This window comes from Folsomia candida, unplaced genomic scaffold (genome assembly GCF_002217175.1).
Source record: "Folsomia candida strain VU population unplaced genomic scaffold, ASM221717v1 Fcan01_Sc025, whole genome shotgun sequence".
In the NCBI taxonomy this organism is placed as follows: domain Eukaryota; kingdom Metazoa; phylum Arthropoda; class Collembola; order Entomobryomorpha; family Isotomidae; genus Folsomia; species Folsomia candida.
In genome coordinates, this window is record NW_019091217.1 from 1,562,170 (window position 1) to 1,579,232 (window position 17,063).

At 43.7% G+C, this 17,063-nt stretch overlaps 1 protein-coding gene across 2 annotated transcripts in view; it reads right to left on the reverse strand.

The window, feature by feature from the left end:
• The window catches only part of LOC110859285 (cell adhesion molecule 2), a 54,157-nt gene that overhangs the window by 15,941 nt on the left and 21,153 nt on the right, over positions 1–17,063 (reverse strand). For both annotated transcript variants that reach the window (XM_022108202.2, XM_035859354.1), the window contains exons 2-5: positions 1,416–1,516; positions 1,308–1,331; positions 1,106–1,159; positions 1,019–1,045 (exon numbers count right to left, since the gene is read on the reverse strand). In XM_022108202.2, the coding sequence (XP_021963894.1) occupies positions 1,019–1,045; positions 1,106–1,159; positions 1,308–1,331; positions 1,416–1,516 (206 nt within the window). The remainder of the gene's footprint in view (positions 1–1,018; positions 1,046–1,105; positions 1,160–1,307; positions 1,332–1,415; positions 1,517–17,063) is intronic.

Here is a 17,063-nt window from a genome sequence, read left to right on the forward strand (position 1 = left end):
CTGCGACACGAGCCAACGCGTTGCGAACGAAGAGTCCCTGCCGCGAAGGAATCCCATTTTTGTCATGAATGTTAATTAATGAAAGTGTGATTTCTAAACAACTCGTATTATTGTGTTGTGGAGACGAAGAATGTCATTCATTTGACCACAATAATTCATTCCCAAAATGAGGCTAATGCCTTTCTCTCTCTGGTCTTGGGTCTGCAAATTAGATAAAAGTGACACGCGGACTTATGCATGTGGCAGCCAGGTGCAGCTGTGGTGTGTCCCCCACTATTATTTGGGAAGCAATAATAAGGGATACATTTTGCCAGGAGGAGGACAATTTTTAAGATGGGCCGTAATTCGTAGCAAGAAAATACAATAATTAGTGAGCGGGTAATGTATCCGGGTGATAAATCATCGCGGGCAGGAGAGAAAGTGAGAGAGAGAGGACTTGATATTGTGAAGTTGCGAATAAATAAAACTGGCGCAGAGCTGGGCCCAGCGAGTGGGAGGCAGGCGGAGGAAATAAAAAGTGGAACTTTTCATTTAAAGAAAAGTTTAGGAAAATAAATAAGCTTTTAACCCAGAAGTGACTTTGTACCTGGTGGAGGGGGCTTTGGCGGAGCGTGTGTGTGAGCTGAGGTTGGAGGAGCAACACGCCGTGGAAGGCAGTGAGTAAGTAGCAGGAGCGATATTAAAATGTTATGTCATGGGGAGAGACAGGTTTCTGTCTCTCCGAGGCCTGGGTGGGCGGCTGAGAGGGTGCAATTTTTCCTCAGTGTCGTCGACTTTCTCCCTAACACCCTGGCATATTTCACGCCAGAGCAGCAGAGAGTAAGTCACCAAGGATGTTGTTGCCTCTGATTTGGCTACCCCACCACCGACCCACCCACCAAGACACCTGCATGCATTCAAACTTATTAAGCCTGGATGGCACACACACGGTCACATTAGACGTTCCGAGCTGAGTCTCATGCAATAGCACTACAACTACCATCAGCGGATGGATAAGGTTGATTTATGGTTAACTTACGTCAACGTTGACTCCAGTGAGATTCACCTGCAAGGATGAACAACCATGTATCAAAGGCACAGCGCAATGTTAGATACGAGCACTTACAACTTGGGCCGGCGGATTGTCTGCCACGATGAAGCGAAAAAACTCGTGCTGATCCTGAAATCCCATCCAAATTGATATCATCGAGATTGAAACACAAGAAGGACATGGTTTGTTTTGCCTCTCTCTCCGTCTGGAGAGGAGGCACTCACTCTTCGTGCCATGCCTGTCATCCCCCCACCCAAACACTTACGGTTGAGCTTACCTTATACCACTTGACGGAGTACAACTAGAGAAAATAGAGCAAAAAACGATTACATTTTACATCTAATGACAGTGGCAGAGTTGCAATAAGCGCGGATTTTCCCCTTACCGCCTCGCCTTCCAGGTCGTAGTGGCACTCGAGTCGAACGGGTTGGCCGCGGATGGTGTGAGAGGGGATTTTCAAGTCGGCGAGTCGCAGCATTGACACACCTGCAAAGAAATTAAGACGCATCTCATTAGGAGCGTTGCAGAGCGTGACGGCGTAGTTGAATGTGTGAGGGGGGTGAAATCAAGGATGCGCGGATTATAAGGTTGTCACTGGCCGAGGAGGAGGCGGGATGGAAAAAGATCCATTACAAAGTTGGAAAGTTGCTTCAAGACAAACAAGTTTTTGCAAAGAGAAAAATTCGTTGGCTAATTCCAATTAGAGAAATGGGTCCCGTTCTCCCTCTCTGCCATTTTTGTCCTGGCTGGAGAAGAGAAAGGCAATAAGTGAAGGAGTACAAATGGAGGATATTAAGCATCTCCTCCTGACTTCTTGGTGGAGTTGGTCGCTCCGCACTGCATGCTCATGTACATACTTATACACACAAAGTGAAACAAAGATCCAAAGTGGTGTTCATGCTCCGAATAAAATTATAGTGGACCACTTAATCCTCTCCGTTCCCATTAGTTAGTCTACCACCATCTCAACTTGCCAAAACTGAAAACTCAAATGTTAAAATGTCGCACGACCATCACTGCTACGTACGAAGGGACCAAGTCATGCATACAGTGTGGACTCTAAAACCCTATCCAGTGCTGGTTGGCCGTGTGTACTTAGCTCCTTGCACGGCCCTCATGCCTCGACTCTCTTATTCATTCTGCTTTCCTCCTCTTAAAGGATGATGTGAGGGAACGTGTTCCAAGTTTTGCGAGCAAGAAAATAAAGTAAATTCATAGTTGCACAAGTGAGCAAAGTGAACAGCTAGCTAGCCAACTAACCATTTCACTTTGTGACTTTCTCTCTCAGAGACAAGAGAAAGTTGGCGAGAAGAAATTAAAATTAGAGCTTCCATGAATGTTGAATATGCATCCGAGCACTTTCACTATAGTTTCCTCCTTCTCCTCCTCATCTCTCTCCGGCCAGTCCAACCAGGCCACTTCCTTTCCCATGTATTCCTCCATACAATTCATATCCATGGACTTCATCTGGACGACCTGATACACGTCGTATATGTGACCAACGTACATTGTTATGCATCTTCAAGGGCGAAGGGATGGTATCTTGCCAAATTACCAGAAAGTACTTCACCATGTGTCCTTCTACTCCAAGTACAGGAGGATGAGAAGCGAAACGTGAGCAACATTTCCCATAAATTAGCGTGAGCTAAAATATCAGACGAAACTGCGAAGGAGAAAGTGATGACAAATATTTACGCCTATTTTTATTTGAGCGAGGAGAACAAATGAAAGTATAAAAATAGCATTCTTGTCTAAGATTTGGCTGAGGAGGAATCAATAAGAAGACGGCGATGGAAGGGTGTAAATCTGTTACACGTTTGCATAGCTGTATTTAATAGAGCATCTGTATCATGCAGCCTGCGATCTGGTGGTTATGATGGGATGTAGTAAAATATGGACACAAAATTGAGAAATAATTCTGCAAAAGTGTCAAATTCCTGCCACCCTTTCCGTAATAGCCCACTAATAAAAAGGGGGATACGCAGGAGGAGTAGGACCATCGGACACGGGAGAGTGGGAGAGAGGATGCCAGTTATTTATTATGCATGTGTGGAGCAACAATGGCTTTTTTGGACTGCTGCAGCAGAGCTCTTCTTCCCTCATACCCTCGCATATCCATATCAATGTAGGAAGTTGGGTGACTGGTCGTGTGGCTGGCTGGCTGGCATATGGAAAGGTGCGACATGTGACACAAAGTCAATAAAATGGCTCCGTTGTGGCATGAGATATTGAATGATCTGCCAAAGTGGAGAGAGAGAGAGGAAGGAAATGGCAAAAGGGGAACGAACAGCTCGAGGGAACAATGCAACACAATAACAAGGCGTAATAGTGCTCGGATAATGTAGAAGAATGTCCTCCCTCACTTTATTACTCTCGCCCTCCGATGCCTGCGACAGCTCCTTCGTGCCTCATTGCTCCCCCCGCTTCGTGGCCATCCAGACCTGGACCCAGGCACCAGGTAGGCAAATGCAAATTGCTATCTCCCCCACACACCACACCCCATCAAGAGGATAATAATAAGCCAGCCAACCATACACCCGGAACGTAGCATAATATTCACTTAAATATCACCACGCACTTTCACTCCACCATTTCTCCAAACAACAAATTACTCAAATTATGGTAAAATCCGAGCCGAGAGAGAATCTCGTATTTCGAGACACGTGTTTTCCACAAATAAATGTCAGCCAACATAATGACATCGCCAGTGTCACGGGAGATTAAACTGACCACACGGAAAACGCTATTACAGAAACTGCAGCATTTGCTGCACAAATTGCCTGTCGCTTTATTACTTTTGTTTGATGTGTTGTGTTGTGTTCGACCGGTCCCTTTTTGGAAAGAGTTTAATAATACTCGCTCCTGAGGTTATACACACCAACTAAATTGCACTCGGGTTATTGCATGTCGACCAAAAATCACACTTTATTTATGCACTTTCACCAGAAAGTGAAAGGAGGGAAATGAAAGGAAGGATGGCTAATTAAAAATTGGTGCGTTTATTGATTTCCCAAAAGCCACGTACGTAATCATATTGGCCGGCTGTTTGTGATGATTAGGTGAGTGATAAGTAACCGGAAAAGTGGCGGCGCATCCACCACCACCATCGCCACCAACAAGACCACCGGTGTTTGTTGGGTACGTGCTGCAGGTCTTCAGTTTCAATGAAGCCATTAGCACCTCATTCCTCCAACCTGGCGCCATACTGCTGCTTTCACTCGGGTAACCTGGGAGCGAGTGACAGGAATGGTCTTATCCTCTGCCGACTACGATCAGTGGTGGTGAAAGTGAAAGGTGTGGAGCAAAGTGGTCACAGCATCAACATTCTCCCAGATGAGAACGGATTTGGTCTCCACGGACCCATCCTCAACATGTTACAACACGGCGAGAGGAGAGCAATACACATGTCAGCAGCACTTTTCTCGCCTCTTCGCCCTGTCACGCTCTATTCGTGCATCATCTGCAGAGGTCATTCTGACCGAAGTTGACTTGACCAGGGTTATTTCCATCCCAAAATATCCACCCACCCACCTGTGTCACATGGCGGAGATGATGGGAGGAGGCAGCCGTCGGTGGTGGTGGAGGGGAAAAAAGTTGAAATCCTGCTCAGCCAGGACATGAACGGATTAGCGGCTCTGGATGTGAGGTCACTCCTTCTCTGCTGCTACTCTGCTACTTTCGCTGATGTTTGTCCAGTCTGGAGACGAGGAGCGGAATACAGATGAAATGTGAGGTGAAAACAGAAAAGGAGCTGGTTACCACGTTTGCCTTGTTTGGTTTATAAAAATGCCGAGAAGAGAGGAGAAAAATGGGGGCATGGGTCGACCTGTTTCGTGAACCACGCCAGACGAGCAGACCAACAGAGGCTAAAAAGAAGACGAAGAAGCAACTTCCGCCCTTCACTCACCAAACCAACCGGACTGATTCGCATCCGGATGCCTTTATCCAACCAAACCACCACCACCAGCACCACTAAAAACTCCTTCCACCACCACTCCTACTAGGTACTACTGCCGGACTTGAGAAACATCCCAAAAATTTGGATTGAACCAACTCTGAGAATTTAGTGAATAAAGCAAAAGGTTGTCGGCGGCTGATAGGAGCGTGGATATAGCAGCTCGAACCCGTAGTTGATAGGCCAAAGCTTTTTAACTTTGCTCCCACAACAACTTTTTTATTACCAGCACCACTTACTTTATACTCTTTGTAGTTTACTTGTTGTTGGGCCATCCACGCCCATAAACTGGGCCCACTTGTAATTTCATTCTTGTTTCCTCAGCCAAAAACAGTTGCACTCCTTTAATCTCTCCACTGCTCTTCAATTTTATTTTATGACGGGATGGACAACAACGTCCACCACATCGTTCGAAGGAGGCAGAGAGAGAAAGCAAGAGACTTGTTCATGACAGGTTGTAAAAAGAAGATATGCGCACAAGGCGTAGGAACGCGTATTTGAGGGCGAACAATACGCATTGTGGAAATATCCCACTTTCTCACCCCACCAGAATTAACCTTTGAACCCCAATTAGCAGAGGAAGAAGAGACGGCAAAAGCAGAATTACGCATAATATTTGCAGAGCAATTGCAACCTGGCCGTGTCCCGTTTGACTCTAGATTGTCGCCATATTTGGAGGAGGCGGAAGAGGAGAATGATGATGATGAGATGATGGAACAAGAGAGAGAAAGGTTTAAGTGAGTTAGTAAATAAGTTTTTATGGGGGAACAGAAGAAACAAGAGAGTGGTTTGGTTTGTTGGAGCATTCTATTGACAAATCCTGGAGGAGTTGCTCCTACTGCGAGTACGAGTCTATCCATCCTTATACCTGATAAGTACGTAGCAGCACTGCTTTTTCCCTTCTTTTCCTTGTAGCCAAATCTCTGGAGAAGGAGCTAAACAAATTTTTCTGGATTCATCCTCCGCTCCTTTAACCTGAATCTATCTTCTCCGGATTTAGAAAGTTGTAGTGCTGCTGAACACTTGAGACTAGTTGAGACTGGGTTGGTTGGTGGTGGTGGGATCCAAGCCCATCACCATAATCATCATCATGATGATCCCCCTCCATTCGAGAGTGAAACTGAAAAGTGTTCCCCTTCACCGACCACACCGTCCTCGGATGGCAACTGAGGAGAAGCAGGCTGCACCTATATCCAGATATCCAAACTAAACCAGGTATAATAAATAATATGGTGCTTATAGGTCTCGGGAATTAATCAGACCCAACCCCCCATAAATGCTCCTGCCTGATGCACTTTCGAGGACGCACCAGAAAAAGTGGTGGGAAAAGCAAAAGTAGATGGACGTGAAGGGAGAGAAAGCAACTGCACCCACTTTCTCCTCGAGAATCTCCCTCTCTCTCTCTCTCTCGTCAAAGTTGTATCACTTTCCGCCCCGAATTCCTTCCTTTCTTTGCGTTCCGGACATGCATTCCTGTCGTTGTTGTGCTGCTGCCCTGTTGCAGTTTGCATTTTTGTAGCCTGATCTAGTTATGGACGGAAGGGAACTGCTGCTGCACCACCGCCACCACTTGTGCAGCAGCCACTATGTACGACTACTATTTAACGTGGGCCTTGTAGCAAGTGACTGCTGAGTGAGTGACTGAGTGGCGAATGGAAGGAAAAGGACGACCAAGATTGTTTTTCTCGACAGACAGATCTCATTTCCTTCCTCCCTCGTTTCCGCCTTGTTGAGAAAAAGCCCCAAATCTGAAATTCATAAGCTGAAGGAAATGCACAAGTGGGAGCGGATTTACGTGGTTTCTGTGTGTGGTTTCCTCTCCCGTTGGCTACACACGTAGAGAAGATACTCGTATTCAGTTTCGCTGGTTTGGTATGATATTCACTCTCGCAACTCAACAGTCTGTCATGGAGAAAGAAAAAGAAGACAAAGTGACGTGACGTTGATGCTTTTACTCTCAGATAAAAACGTACATTTCACAATAACCCGCACTACGGGACAGATGAAAAGGGGAGGAGGAACTGCTCTACTGCGGAAATAAGCAGTTGAATGAAATCCATATAACGGGGAACAGGCAGTCTCCAAGTATTACAACTTGTTCCCGATTATAACGTTGTTCCACGAAATGAAAGGAAAATGAAAAATCATCCCGATCTTTAAGACTGCGTGAAACACTTGCACCGAATTTCAACCCGAGCTCAGTTTCTCGACAACATGAAAAAACAAACATTTCACTTTCTGTCATGTATGTACGTACGCAGTTGTGAAGAAAAATGCGTGTGCCCTTCAGAAAGGAAACTCGCAACTCATGAGAGAAGTCTGGCTGAGCGATGATATGACTTTTGCCAGCCTGTCTCCCTAAACCCCATAAAGTGTCTAAAAGTAATAATAACAGTAATAATTATTATTGATTATTGCATTCCGTTCCCTCCGCTGGGAGCAGAGATCATACGGCGAAAAGGAAAGGTCATTCCGACCAGATATTTCTTTGAGCGAACTTTGTGTGTCTTTTCTTGACATAAATCCACCTCAAGTGGCCACTTGGTCACCACACCAGCAGACAAAAGCTCTGTTGCACGGACTTCTTTATTCCCCAGGAAAAAAAAGAACACAAAGCAGTGCAGGAGCTGTAAACGGATAGATTTCTCATCCGTTTGTTTGTTTCTTTGCTTGCTAAAGTTGTTGCTAAAACTAATTCCAAGCATTTTCCCAACCACATAACAACCAAACTCTTCATTTCCTCCGCAGTTGAAGGGAAAGCAAGGAGAAGGCAAACATCACAAGGAGACGAAGAAGAGGCAGAAGGAGGGATCTGAGAGACGACCACATTAATTTTTTTGGAGGAGGTAAACGCGGACGTGAATCAAACCACAACACGGGAATTACTTTGTTGAGGGAAATAAATAAGTCGTGGGCTCCATTATCATGTATCCCCAGGAGTGGGGAGAATATGGGACTCGCACCCAAGCAGCCACCCAAATTAGGCGAGATGAGGAGAGAGAAAGCAATCTCTTTGAACACAGTCCCAGAGAGTTATTAAATTATTGGCTTATTACATACGAAGCAAGAACAAATAATGTTCCCCCTTTGCAAAATGCTATTATTGACGTTATATTATTTCACTCGGTGGATGGATGGATACATTTTCCACGTTTCGTACCCAGCCCAGGTTGCGAGAGTATCGCCATCATCGTCATCATCATCATTGAGGGCAAATACTGCTCTCATTTCTGTTTGTGTGTAATGACCAGAAGCAAACAGGAGTAATTAATTCATGCGGGGAAGCATTATTTGTCCCGGATAATTGATCAGATGGATGGATCGAGGAGAGAAAGCGAGGAATGAACCCTTTTATTTCAGTCCAACTATTTATGTGCTTTGCTACCTTGCCATTATCCTACGCGCCTCGCTCGCCTGATGAGCAGCGAGCGAGATGAATTGGGTATGCGCATAAAAAAGTTGGGCGATTAGTGTCATCCATCAAACTCGCCCTGACAAAGAATCAAGTCACACGTCAGTCCACATGAAACAGTCAAGTTGCTTTTCTTTCACCATCGGGTATCGAAATAATGATGTCTTCCTCCTCCTCCTTCTCCCAGTCGCTGTCTCTCTCCCAACACCACCACCTCCGTTATTGGAGGAACCCACTCTTTCTCATCTTAAAGTAACGACAGCCCCACCACCACCACCGCTCCCTCGTCAAGAATTTAAGTCCTCATTCCTCTCCAAATCTGACTCAATTACACTTTATCAGCCACAAAGTAGTTGCGCAAATTGGACAAATGTCCTCATTCATTCCATGTATTGTATTATTTGTCATGTTTTCTCTCATGCCTTATTGCGTGCTCTTTTTGTTTTTCAATTCGCGGAATGTGGCGTTGATGGATTGACGATTGATGTCACCAACCAAGCTCACCAAGCTCAACCATGCCGTTTGATGTGCAGTGTACGTGTGTAGGTTGTTGGCCGGGGGGATGTGTCATCATCACCACTGATTGAGAGAGCGAGAGGATGAATGGAAAGAAAGCGAGACAAAAGCTTATTTAATCAGGAGCACGGGGGCACAAATGTTCTGTCACTGATGATGCGACTCTGGCTGGATAATCATTTCCCAAGAAGAAAGCAAATACATCACGAGGATCATTAAGCAAATACATCAGCACAAAGTTGAATCCAAATTCGACGCAGTCACCGAACCACCAAAACCAAACCCAGCCGTACATACTTCACAGTCCTTCACAGAGTGGAATATAAATATGTGTGTATGTTGAGCTATGCAGTCATTTATTGTTTGTCCTCAGATTTATTATGTGATCCTATCCGACCATTACAGCTCCAAGCACTTGACTAACTCCTTTCTCTGCTCCATGATTATTTAGAATTTCGACATGTTACATGAGAATGCCATCGAGGCCATCACACCAAACCTTCCCTGCTTTGTTCCCTCTCCTCAACCGTTACTACAATTGATCACAATCAGCCAGATATGCCCAGGATCAAGTAGTAGTTAGTTAGTTCGTGGACGGGGAACAATGCTGCGACCAAAATTAACACCGCTGACTCCAAACCACGCTGTGCATATATTTGTCAAACGTCCAGGCACCCAACACAAGCGGGATGACTGACAATTACAAATACTAATAATACCTCGGTGGTGACAGCAGCAAAGAAGAAGAAGAAGGAGCAAGGAGTAATTGATGACCAAATGAACACATAACTCTGGTGCTTTCATCTCCATATGGATGATGAGGCGATGCATGGTGGATTCCCCTCATGGAAACCTGCTTCCACACTGAATTACCCTAAAAAGGCAGTTGTAAAGGTTTTGTTATAAAGTGAATCATGCAAACTTCTACGGTAAATGCTGTCAAAAGTGCTCCAACCACGAGGAGAGGCTGGTGAAGAAGATGCAGAAGGAGACGGCCAAGAGTTGCTGCGGTTGACAAATAATTGTGCATGCAGAGGAGTCGAGGTGGTCCTCAAGTGCCCTCAAAAAGGCTCATTGTTCTTTTACAATAAAACACAAAATCTCTGCTGGCTTGCTGTCGGGTTGGCTGGCATCATGTTCTGCTTATTCTGCCGAATCTCCCAACGAGCGAGCGGTAGTTGTGGGACTGAAAGTGTGCTCAAACTGGAAACTGTGAGGTATCGAATTTTGATGCTTTGAAAGGGAGGATGAGGACGAGGAGGAGGTGGGAGCAGTACTCAGATTCTGAAGGGATGAGTAGTCGACGGACATGTGAGTAATCGATGGCGTAACTTTACACGTTGTTGTTCACCCGAGAAATCCTTCACTGTTTACTTTGTGAATTGGAATTCGTTATTCGACTCTCTCAAATTTTGTCTGTTTTCGTCATCCTCAATTATTCAAATGCTGGGATGGAATCATCCTCCGAGTGAGGTCAGCCTCGATCCAATTCCAAACCTTAAGTGTTTTTCACTATTTGTCTACACTGCATATCCTCATAGCTCGCACTTTGCAATGCATGAGACCCACAAACTTTTGCGAATGCCTGAGCTCGCTAAAATCACAATTATTATTTGAATTAGAATTGCAACTGGATATCAGAAGAGGAGAGCGGAATGTGCTTGAAAGCAAACATGAAACGAATACTTTGGTTGGTTTTAGCATCATCATCATCATCATCACCAAGTGATGTACGTACGATCGTCGTCATCCGGTTGAAGTTTTCATGCAAACAATCCTCGGCATCCTCCACCACCAAATACCACATCAAATCATGGCACACAGGTATCAGATCATGTAACACCACAATAATCAAGTGTAATCCGACCCATTAATTGTCCAATCCAAACTATATCACGTTGCAGACAAGCAGAAATAATTGAAAATAATTTGTTCCGCACAAATTAAATGGATCACTCAGTCACACGAGCTGCGCAGGGTCGTGATTAATTACTCTCGAATTCGTCCACGTCCAAACCAGTGCTGATGCTTTGCATTTATTTAAACCTGTCCAATTTCAATGAGCACACAGTCTGTATAATTACATACTGTGCATACATGTGTATTTAGATAATGGCATTTATAGCAACGTGTGATTATGACGAAGAAATTGGACTGGGCTGTCGTATGTATGTAGTTTAAAAGTGTGATGCCTTCTAAACACTTTACACACGTCCTCCTCGTCCTTCGTTGGCACATCGAGCGTCAAAGTCTCAAATTACAGACTGAAACGAAATCCGAGCCCTTCACACGTTCGTATGCATCTCGACGTTTGGGCAGAATAAGACTCTCTCTCAAGGGTTTTTAAAAAAGCAAAAGAAGTGATTTCAGCCTGAAACTTGTCAGCTGCATTTCAAACCTGGCCTTTCTTCGCGTTGGTTAATAGCACGGATTGAATTTATATAATATTAGGGAAAGAAATGTTGAGTGAATTGTTGGGAGTGAGAGAAGTCGAAGGAAATGAGTTTCTATTCAGCAAGTGGGGCGGCGATGGCGGAGCAGAAGAAGAGTTGACTAAGTCGCTTTCCGGTCTTCACTCTTCACACAACAAGTTAGCGCTGAAGACGACGACGACGACGATGGTGTGAGAAATAAGGAGGAGGAGGACTTGGGAGAAAATGAGAGACAATGGAATCACGATCACGAACAGGAGAATTAGTATTCATTCGATGATTCCATGCCTCAATGGTCATAATATCTCCATTCTCTCATCTGCTTCTTTCTCGCACACACTGCACCACCACCACTCCCACCACGCCACCTTATAAATTCTACAAATAGATTCATCTCTAAACTAAAATGTTCTCCATTCTAAATCAAATTGAATTTCATAAACTTTTCCAACAATTCCATTAACAAAATACATCTCAGCTTTTGCTACTCTCGGAAACTTTCAACCCGTGATAAAGTTGGCAGGGTATAAGTAAGTAGTGCATTGCAGCCTGCGTCGTGTTTACCGCTCTGGCTGCATATTAGGAGAGAACGCTTAGGCCAAGGTGCTCATGTGGCGTTCGTGGGGGAATAATGCCACAGTCTGGTGAGCACCCATTTCCCCACCAGGTCATAGGCACCCAGTGATACGTATACGTACTTATGTACGTAGCTATACGTAGTCTAGGAGTGTGAAGTATAAGCGCCTCGCACACGAGGTCCGCTTGAAACAATGGGCTTTCATCAACAAGTTTTATTCTACTTTTCATAAAAAAGGGGAATAATGACTTTGAATGAGCCGCATGACATTGGCATCATCATCATTATCACGACCATGCAGCATCAGGCGGAGGACGAGATAGCTTCGAGTCACCTGAACTCTGAGCGGAAATTAAACATTAACATTGGAGAAAGTTTAGGAATCAAGAAGTTTGCAATTTTATTATGCAAGTAGTTCTCGTATTTAATCTGCGAGTTGATATCCATCCATGCACCCAACTCGAGGCAAATAATACTTCTGGCATATATATATGGACCAACCTCCACACTAGAGTCAGACCTCGATGTAACAATATCTCTCCCTATTCCCCAAAACAAACCATCATCTCATCGTATGTGCACACACAAGTCCCAAACGTGCCGTTGCTGAGCCCCAAATGAGTGAGTTGTACGATGACACTTACTTTTTAAGCAGGCTGATGTTGGTCGAGGAGGCTGTTCCGCACCTTACAGACGGAATGGCTGAGTATGAACTGAACATGGATAATAAAAGAGCATAATATCGCATTTGGAGAATGATCATGAGCTCGAGGATCCCACAACCAGCCGAACCAACCCAGCAAACCACTCTCATTTTAACTTTCCCATTTAACTGACATAGCTCTAGGACCATACATGCACACACACGCCTCCGACACCACTGTGCTCCCTATTATGCTTTCACTTGGGGAGGTGGCGGATTATTAGACTTTTGCTGCTCGTTGTGCAACTCGGACTAACTCCGTGAACGGATCCAATGTACACACTCATTACGAAAAGAGGTATCAATAATTAACGAGGTTTTAGTGCTGGTCGCTGCTGCCTGTCTCCAAGTACTGGAACCTGGCTGGTCAGAGACTAGATTACGTCAACCCAGCAAGGAGAATGTCTGGCTGAGTAGAAAATTGCCTTCCACTGCCCATCCAATGAGACACTTTTATGCGGCTTGGAGACAAATATTATGCCCAAATCAATTGTGGCTGATTGAGCTGGTGGAAAAAAACAGGAGAAAAACTGGGGAGGCAGGCTTGACCAAACCACGACGTCATATTTGTTTGCTTGTTGGCCTGGTGGAGAGGCGGAATTTGGAAACCACTTTTCCTGTTTACGGTATTCATGAAATTCCCGTTAGAGAGGAACGAAGCAGTTTTCTCCTCGTTTGATTTTAGATGGACCAGAGAGTAGAGTATAATGCAGTACATATAACCCACGCACACGGACGGTGTAGGGCATACCGTGTTGGGTGGAGGAGACCTTCCTGACTGGTTTAAAGCCAGTTTTCCGACTTCTGCAAATTTCATTAAGCCTCCCACCAGCAAATATCCTAAATCGAACCCCCAGTGTTCCATGGGTGGCGTTTTCCATTATTATAACAATTTTAAGATAATCATAAATTAAAATAAGATTATAACTTGCTCGTCTCGATTCAATTATTATAATCTTTCTCGTCCAATTTAATTGCAATTTGTGTTCATTTTGCATAAAAATCAGTGAATTTTGCTCGTTTACTGTTTAACATTCTTGAAAATTGTCGTCATTTGTAGAAATTTTGTGATTTGATAAAAATATATTTCCCTCTTTCTCAACCAGTCAAAAGCCGATGTTATATAATTATAGTAATATATGTATATCATCGTGTTATATATATGTGAGGTCGGTGAGCTGAGCAGCCGATGGCACGTTAGCCAGCACTCGCACGAAAATCAGCCATCACATGAATTTCTGACAAGATTCGACTTGTTTTTTGGATCGAAGCTGGAGAAGACGTGGGCCGCCCTTGGATTGAGTCACTCGAAGGCTGCTTGCTTGCTTGCCTACTTCTGCTTATAAAACCCAGAGCGTGCCACCACCTCGCCCTCAGTCTCTCACCAACTCCACTCTCGTCAACATCTAACTCTCATCTAACATCCAACTTCGCTCTCACCTCTCGGATTTTTTTGGAAGTTTTGAAGAAATTTTCACAAATGGGAACCCACTGGCGGTGGACCTAACAAGGAATCGGAATCTAACAAGGTGAGTGAACCATTTTCTTCAATTTTACTGTTTTTTAAAAAAAGGATTTTATCCTCGTTTTTATAAGAACTGTGAGACTTGTTGATGGAGAGATCTAATAATTTGTGTTGGTGTGATTTGCTTCTTAGATGCTGACAGAGTTCAACAACTGGTAGGAGATGAAGGATATGAGAATGTCGTCACCGGTGAAAAAGAGACCGAACCTTCCTCTCATCCCGGCAAGACCACTTCACCGGTCAAAGGAGCGCTTCGATTGAACGTTGGTAAAATTTAGCTGATCGCCAATTGCTACCCGGTAAGTTGGGATTTTAAATTTATTTATGGGTTATTTTTTATTATTTTAATGTTTCTTATTTGACAATCCTGCTTGTGGTTGCCTGTTCATCTATTGCTTAATTGAAATATTTTGGTATTTACTATATTCTAGGTCAACTTTGAAAGGAAGTTCCCAGACGTCCTCTACCACTATGACGGCGTGATTAAAAATGTGGAAACTGTTTCATCGGATCTGACCGCAGCCACCGCGGCCAAGAAGCGGAAAGAAGCAGATACTAATGTACACTACTCCCATCGACGGAAAGAAGAACATCTACACTGCCAAGAGGTTGGCCGTAACGGAGATGACTTCTCCGCCACTCTTGAAATGGACGACCCAGATGACTACGACAAAAGGAGGACCTTACGGGTGGAGATTAAGTTCGTAAGTGAATAAGAGATTTAATTCTGTTATTTATTTGGTGCGTTCATACAATTTTATAACGAATTGAAATTGGTTATTAAATTGCACCTACCAGTTCTTATTTCTTACTAATTTTACAATGGTCGTTAAAGTGATGACCAACTCTGCAATCCAAATGTGCGCTAGTGGTCAGGCCGAGTCATATGGACCTCATTTTCCATCCAGGATTTCTCAGTAAAACGGTAAAAATCCTGCGCTGCAACTGCTCCAAGATGCTCGTCTCCCCACTCACCAGAAAATGAGAGCGATTACCCTCAAGAAGTTCAGCGGAAACGTGGCCGGTCAGGACGACAACATCAGAGTGAGTACGACCAGTTCAGTTAATTATCTTGTACAAAATACGACAATTTTTTTCTAATTTCAAGTTCAAGATGTTTATAAGATGGGTTTTTTTTAATTGATAAAAAACAAACAAAAAACGATAAATGTTTCGAAGTTTTGAGTGTTTGTGTCCGTAATATTCAACGAATTTCAATTTTTTTAAAACACCCTCAAACTAATTCATTTTTTTCTTGTGATTTATTGATGGAAGAAGAATGGATACCATGGGTGCGGCCTGCATCATCCACGGATCCCTAAAATAGGTGTCGCGCTTTATGCAGAGTAGCGGCTTGTGACCCAGGAGGACCAGGAAAGGTGAATGTGGATACAATGTGAGTGTGGACGGGCAAATTTGTCATTTCAGGGGATAACTCCAACCGGATGCTGAAGACGTCACGGGACCCTCATGATTGTATCGTGTTACCAGGTGGGTACAAATTGGACACTCTTGTCATTCCAGTGGATTCAACCAACCGGTTTGCTGAAGACACCAAGGTTTCACAATCCGGGGGGGTTCATTCGGGTTGTGTTCATAAACTGGCTTGCTGGTTAGGGTGGAAACTAAGTGTCTAAAAGTTTAGTACACGTTATGAAAACGATTAGCCTGTCCTTTGGTTCTCTGTCTCAGGATTTGAGAGCTCTACTGGACATTCGGGCTTTTCGGAAGTACTAATGTGGAAAGTACTTATTCGTCTACCCGTTGAGCCACAGCTAATTCTCTTTTAAACCTGAGACACAGTGATTTCAGGCTATTTGGTCACTGGCAGACATTCTCAGAGGCTTTAGGTTTGAGGATTGAACATTAGACATTGAATAACCTTACCAACAAATACAAGTCATTATCATATGCTAGATTTCCAATAGGTGGCTCACAACCCGGTTTGCGCAACAGGTTTCTGTCAGTACAGAGCGTTGGGAATTTATGTTTGTGAGTCGGCATCAAGCATGCATTATCCATATTTTATATTGTCATATATGGTGCATATTTATGGACCTGCTCCACTCTTCACTTGCTCATAAACCCGTGGATCTGTAATTTTAAAATATTGGTCATGTATAATTTCTGGGCCAGCATAAAACAACAAGTATTGTATGCGTGTGCTATTATATACTAGTCAATTTTCCCATATCATTTCATTCAGTTTCACTATGATCTGTTACATCGCCCTTCCACGTTACTCCAAATTTGTTATCATGATTATTGAACCAATGCAAGGCTGTCTAAGGGAATCTTAAACTCGCACTACCAGAATATTACATACTGTCGAGGTTTGTTTGTTTGTTTGTTAATTTGATAAAAGTGAGAAAGAGAAAATTTAATTAAGTTTAACATTAATCTGTAAATTTACATCCGGCAATTCGGAAAGTTGGGTTTAAGAGAAAGGGAGAGAATTAATGGAATTAGGATATTAAGAACCCTAGATGGAAAGACGTATGGAAGTACGGAATGTAATCCTCATTCTCATCCTTATTTGATTATTGATTCGTCATGCTTCTGCTGGTGACTGGATCTCTTGTTCGCAAATTTTCTCGACAAATACTAGCCCCTATTAACAAGCCCCCCACCCCCACCCTTCCCCCCTTCCTTAACCCTCTACTCCTCCCACACATCTTAACCTTGGTCTCGCTGGGCCAAGTGAGGTGATTAATCCTTGCATTGAGACATCATATTCGAGTTACCTAGCATACACTTAATACGTGTCATATTAACGTGTTAACTTTATTATTAAATAATATTCTTAAAAATTAACAAGACATGTTCTCAAATTGCAAAATTCAAATTCAAATTTTTTAGTGACCCCAATGCACGTTGGAGGCGGATAAAGGGTGCGTCAGAAGGACGATTTGT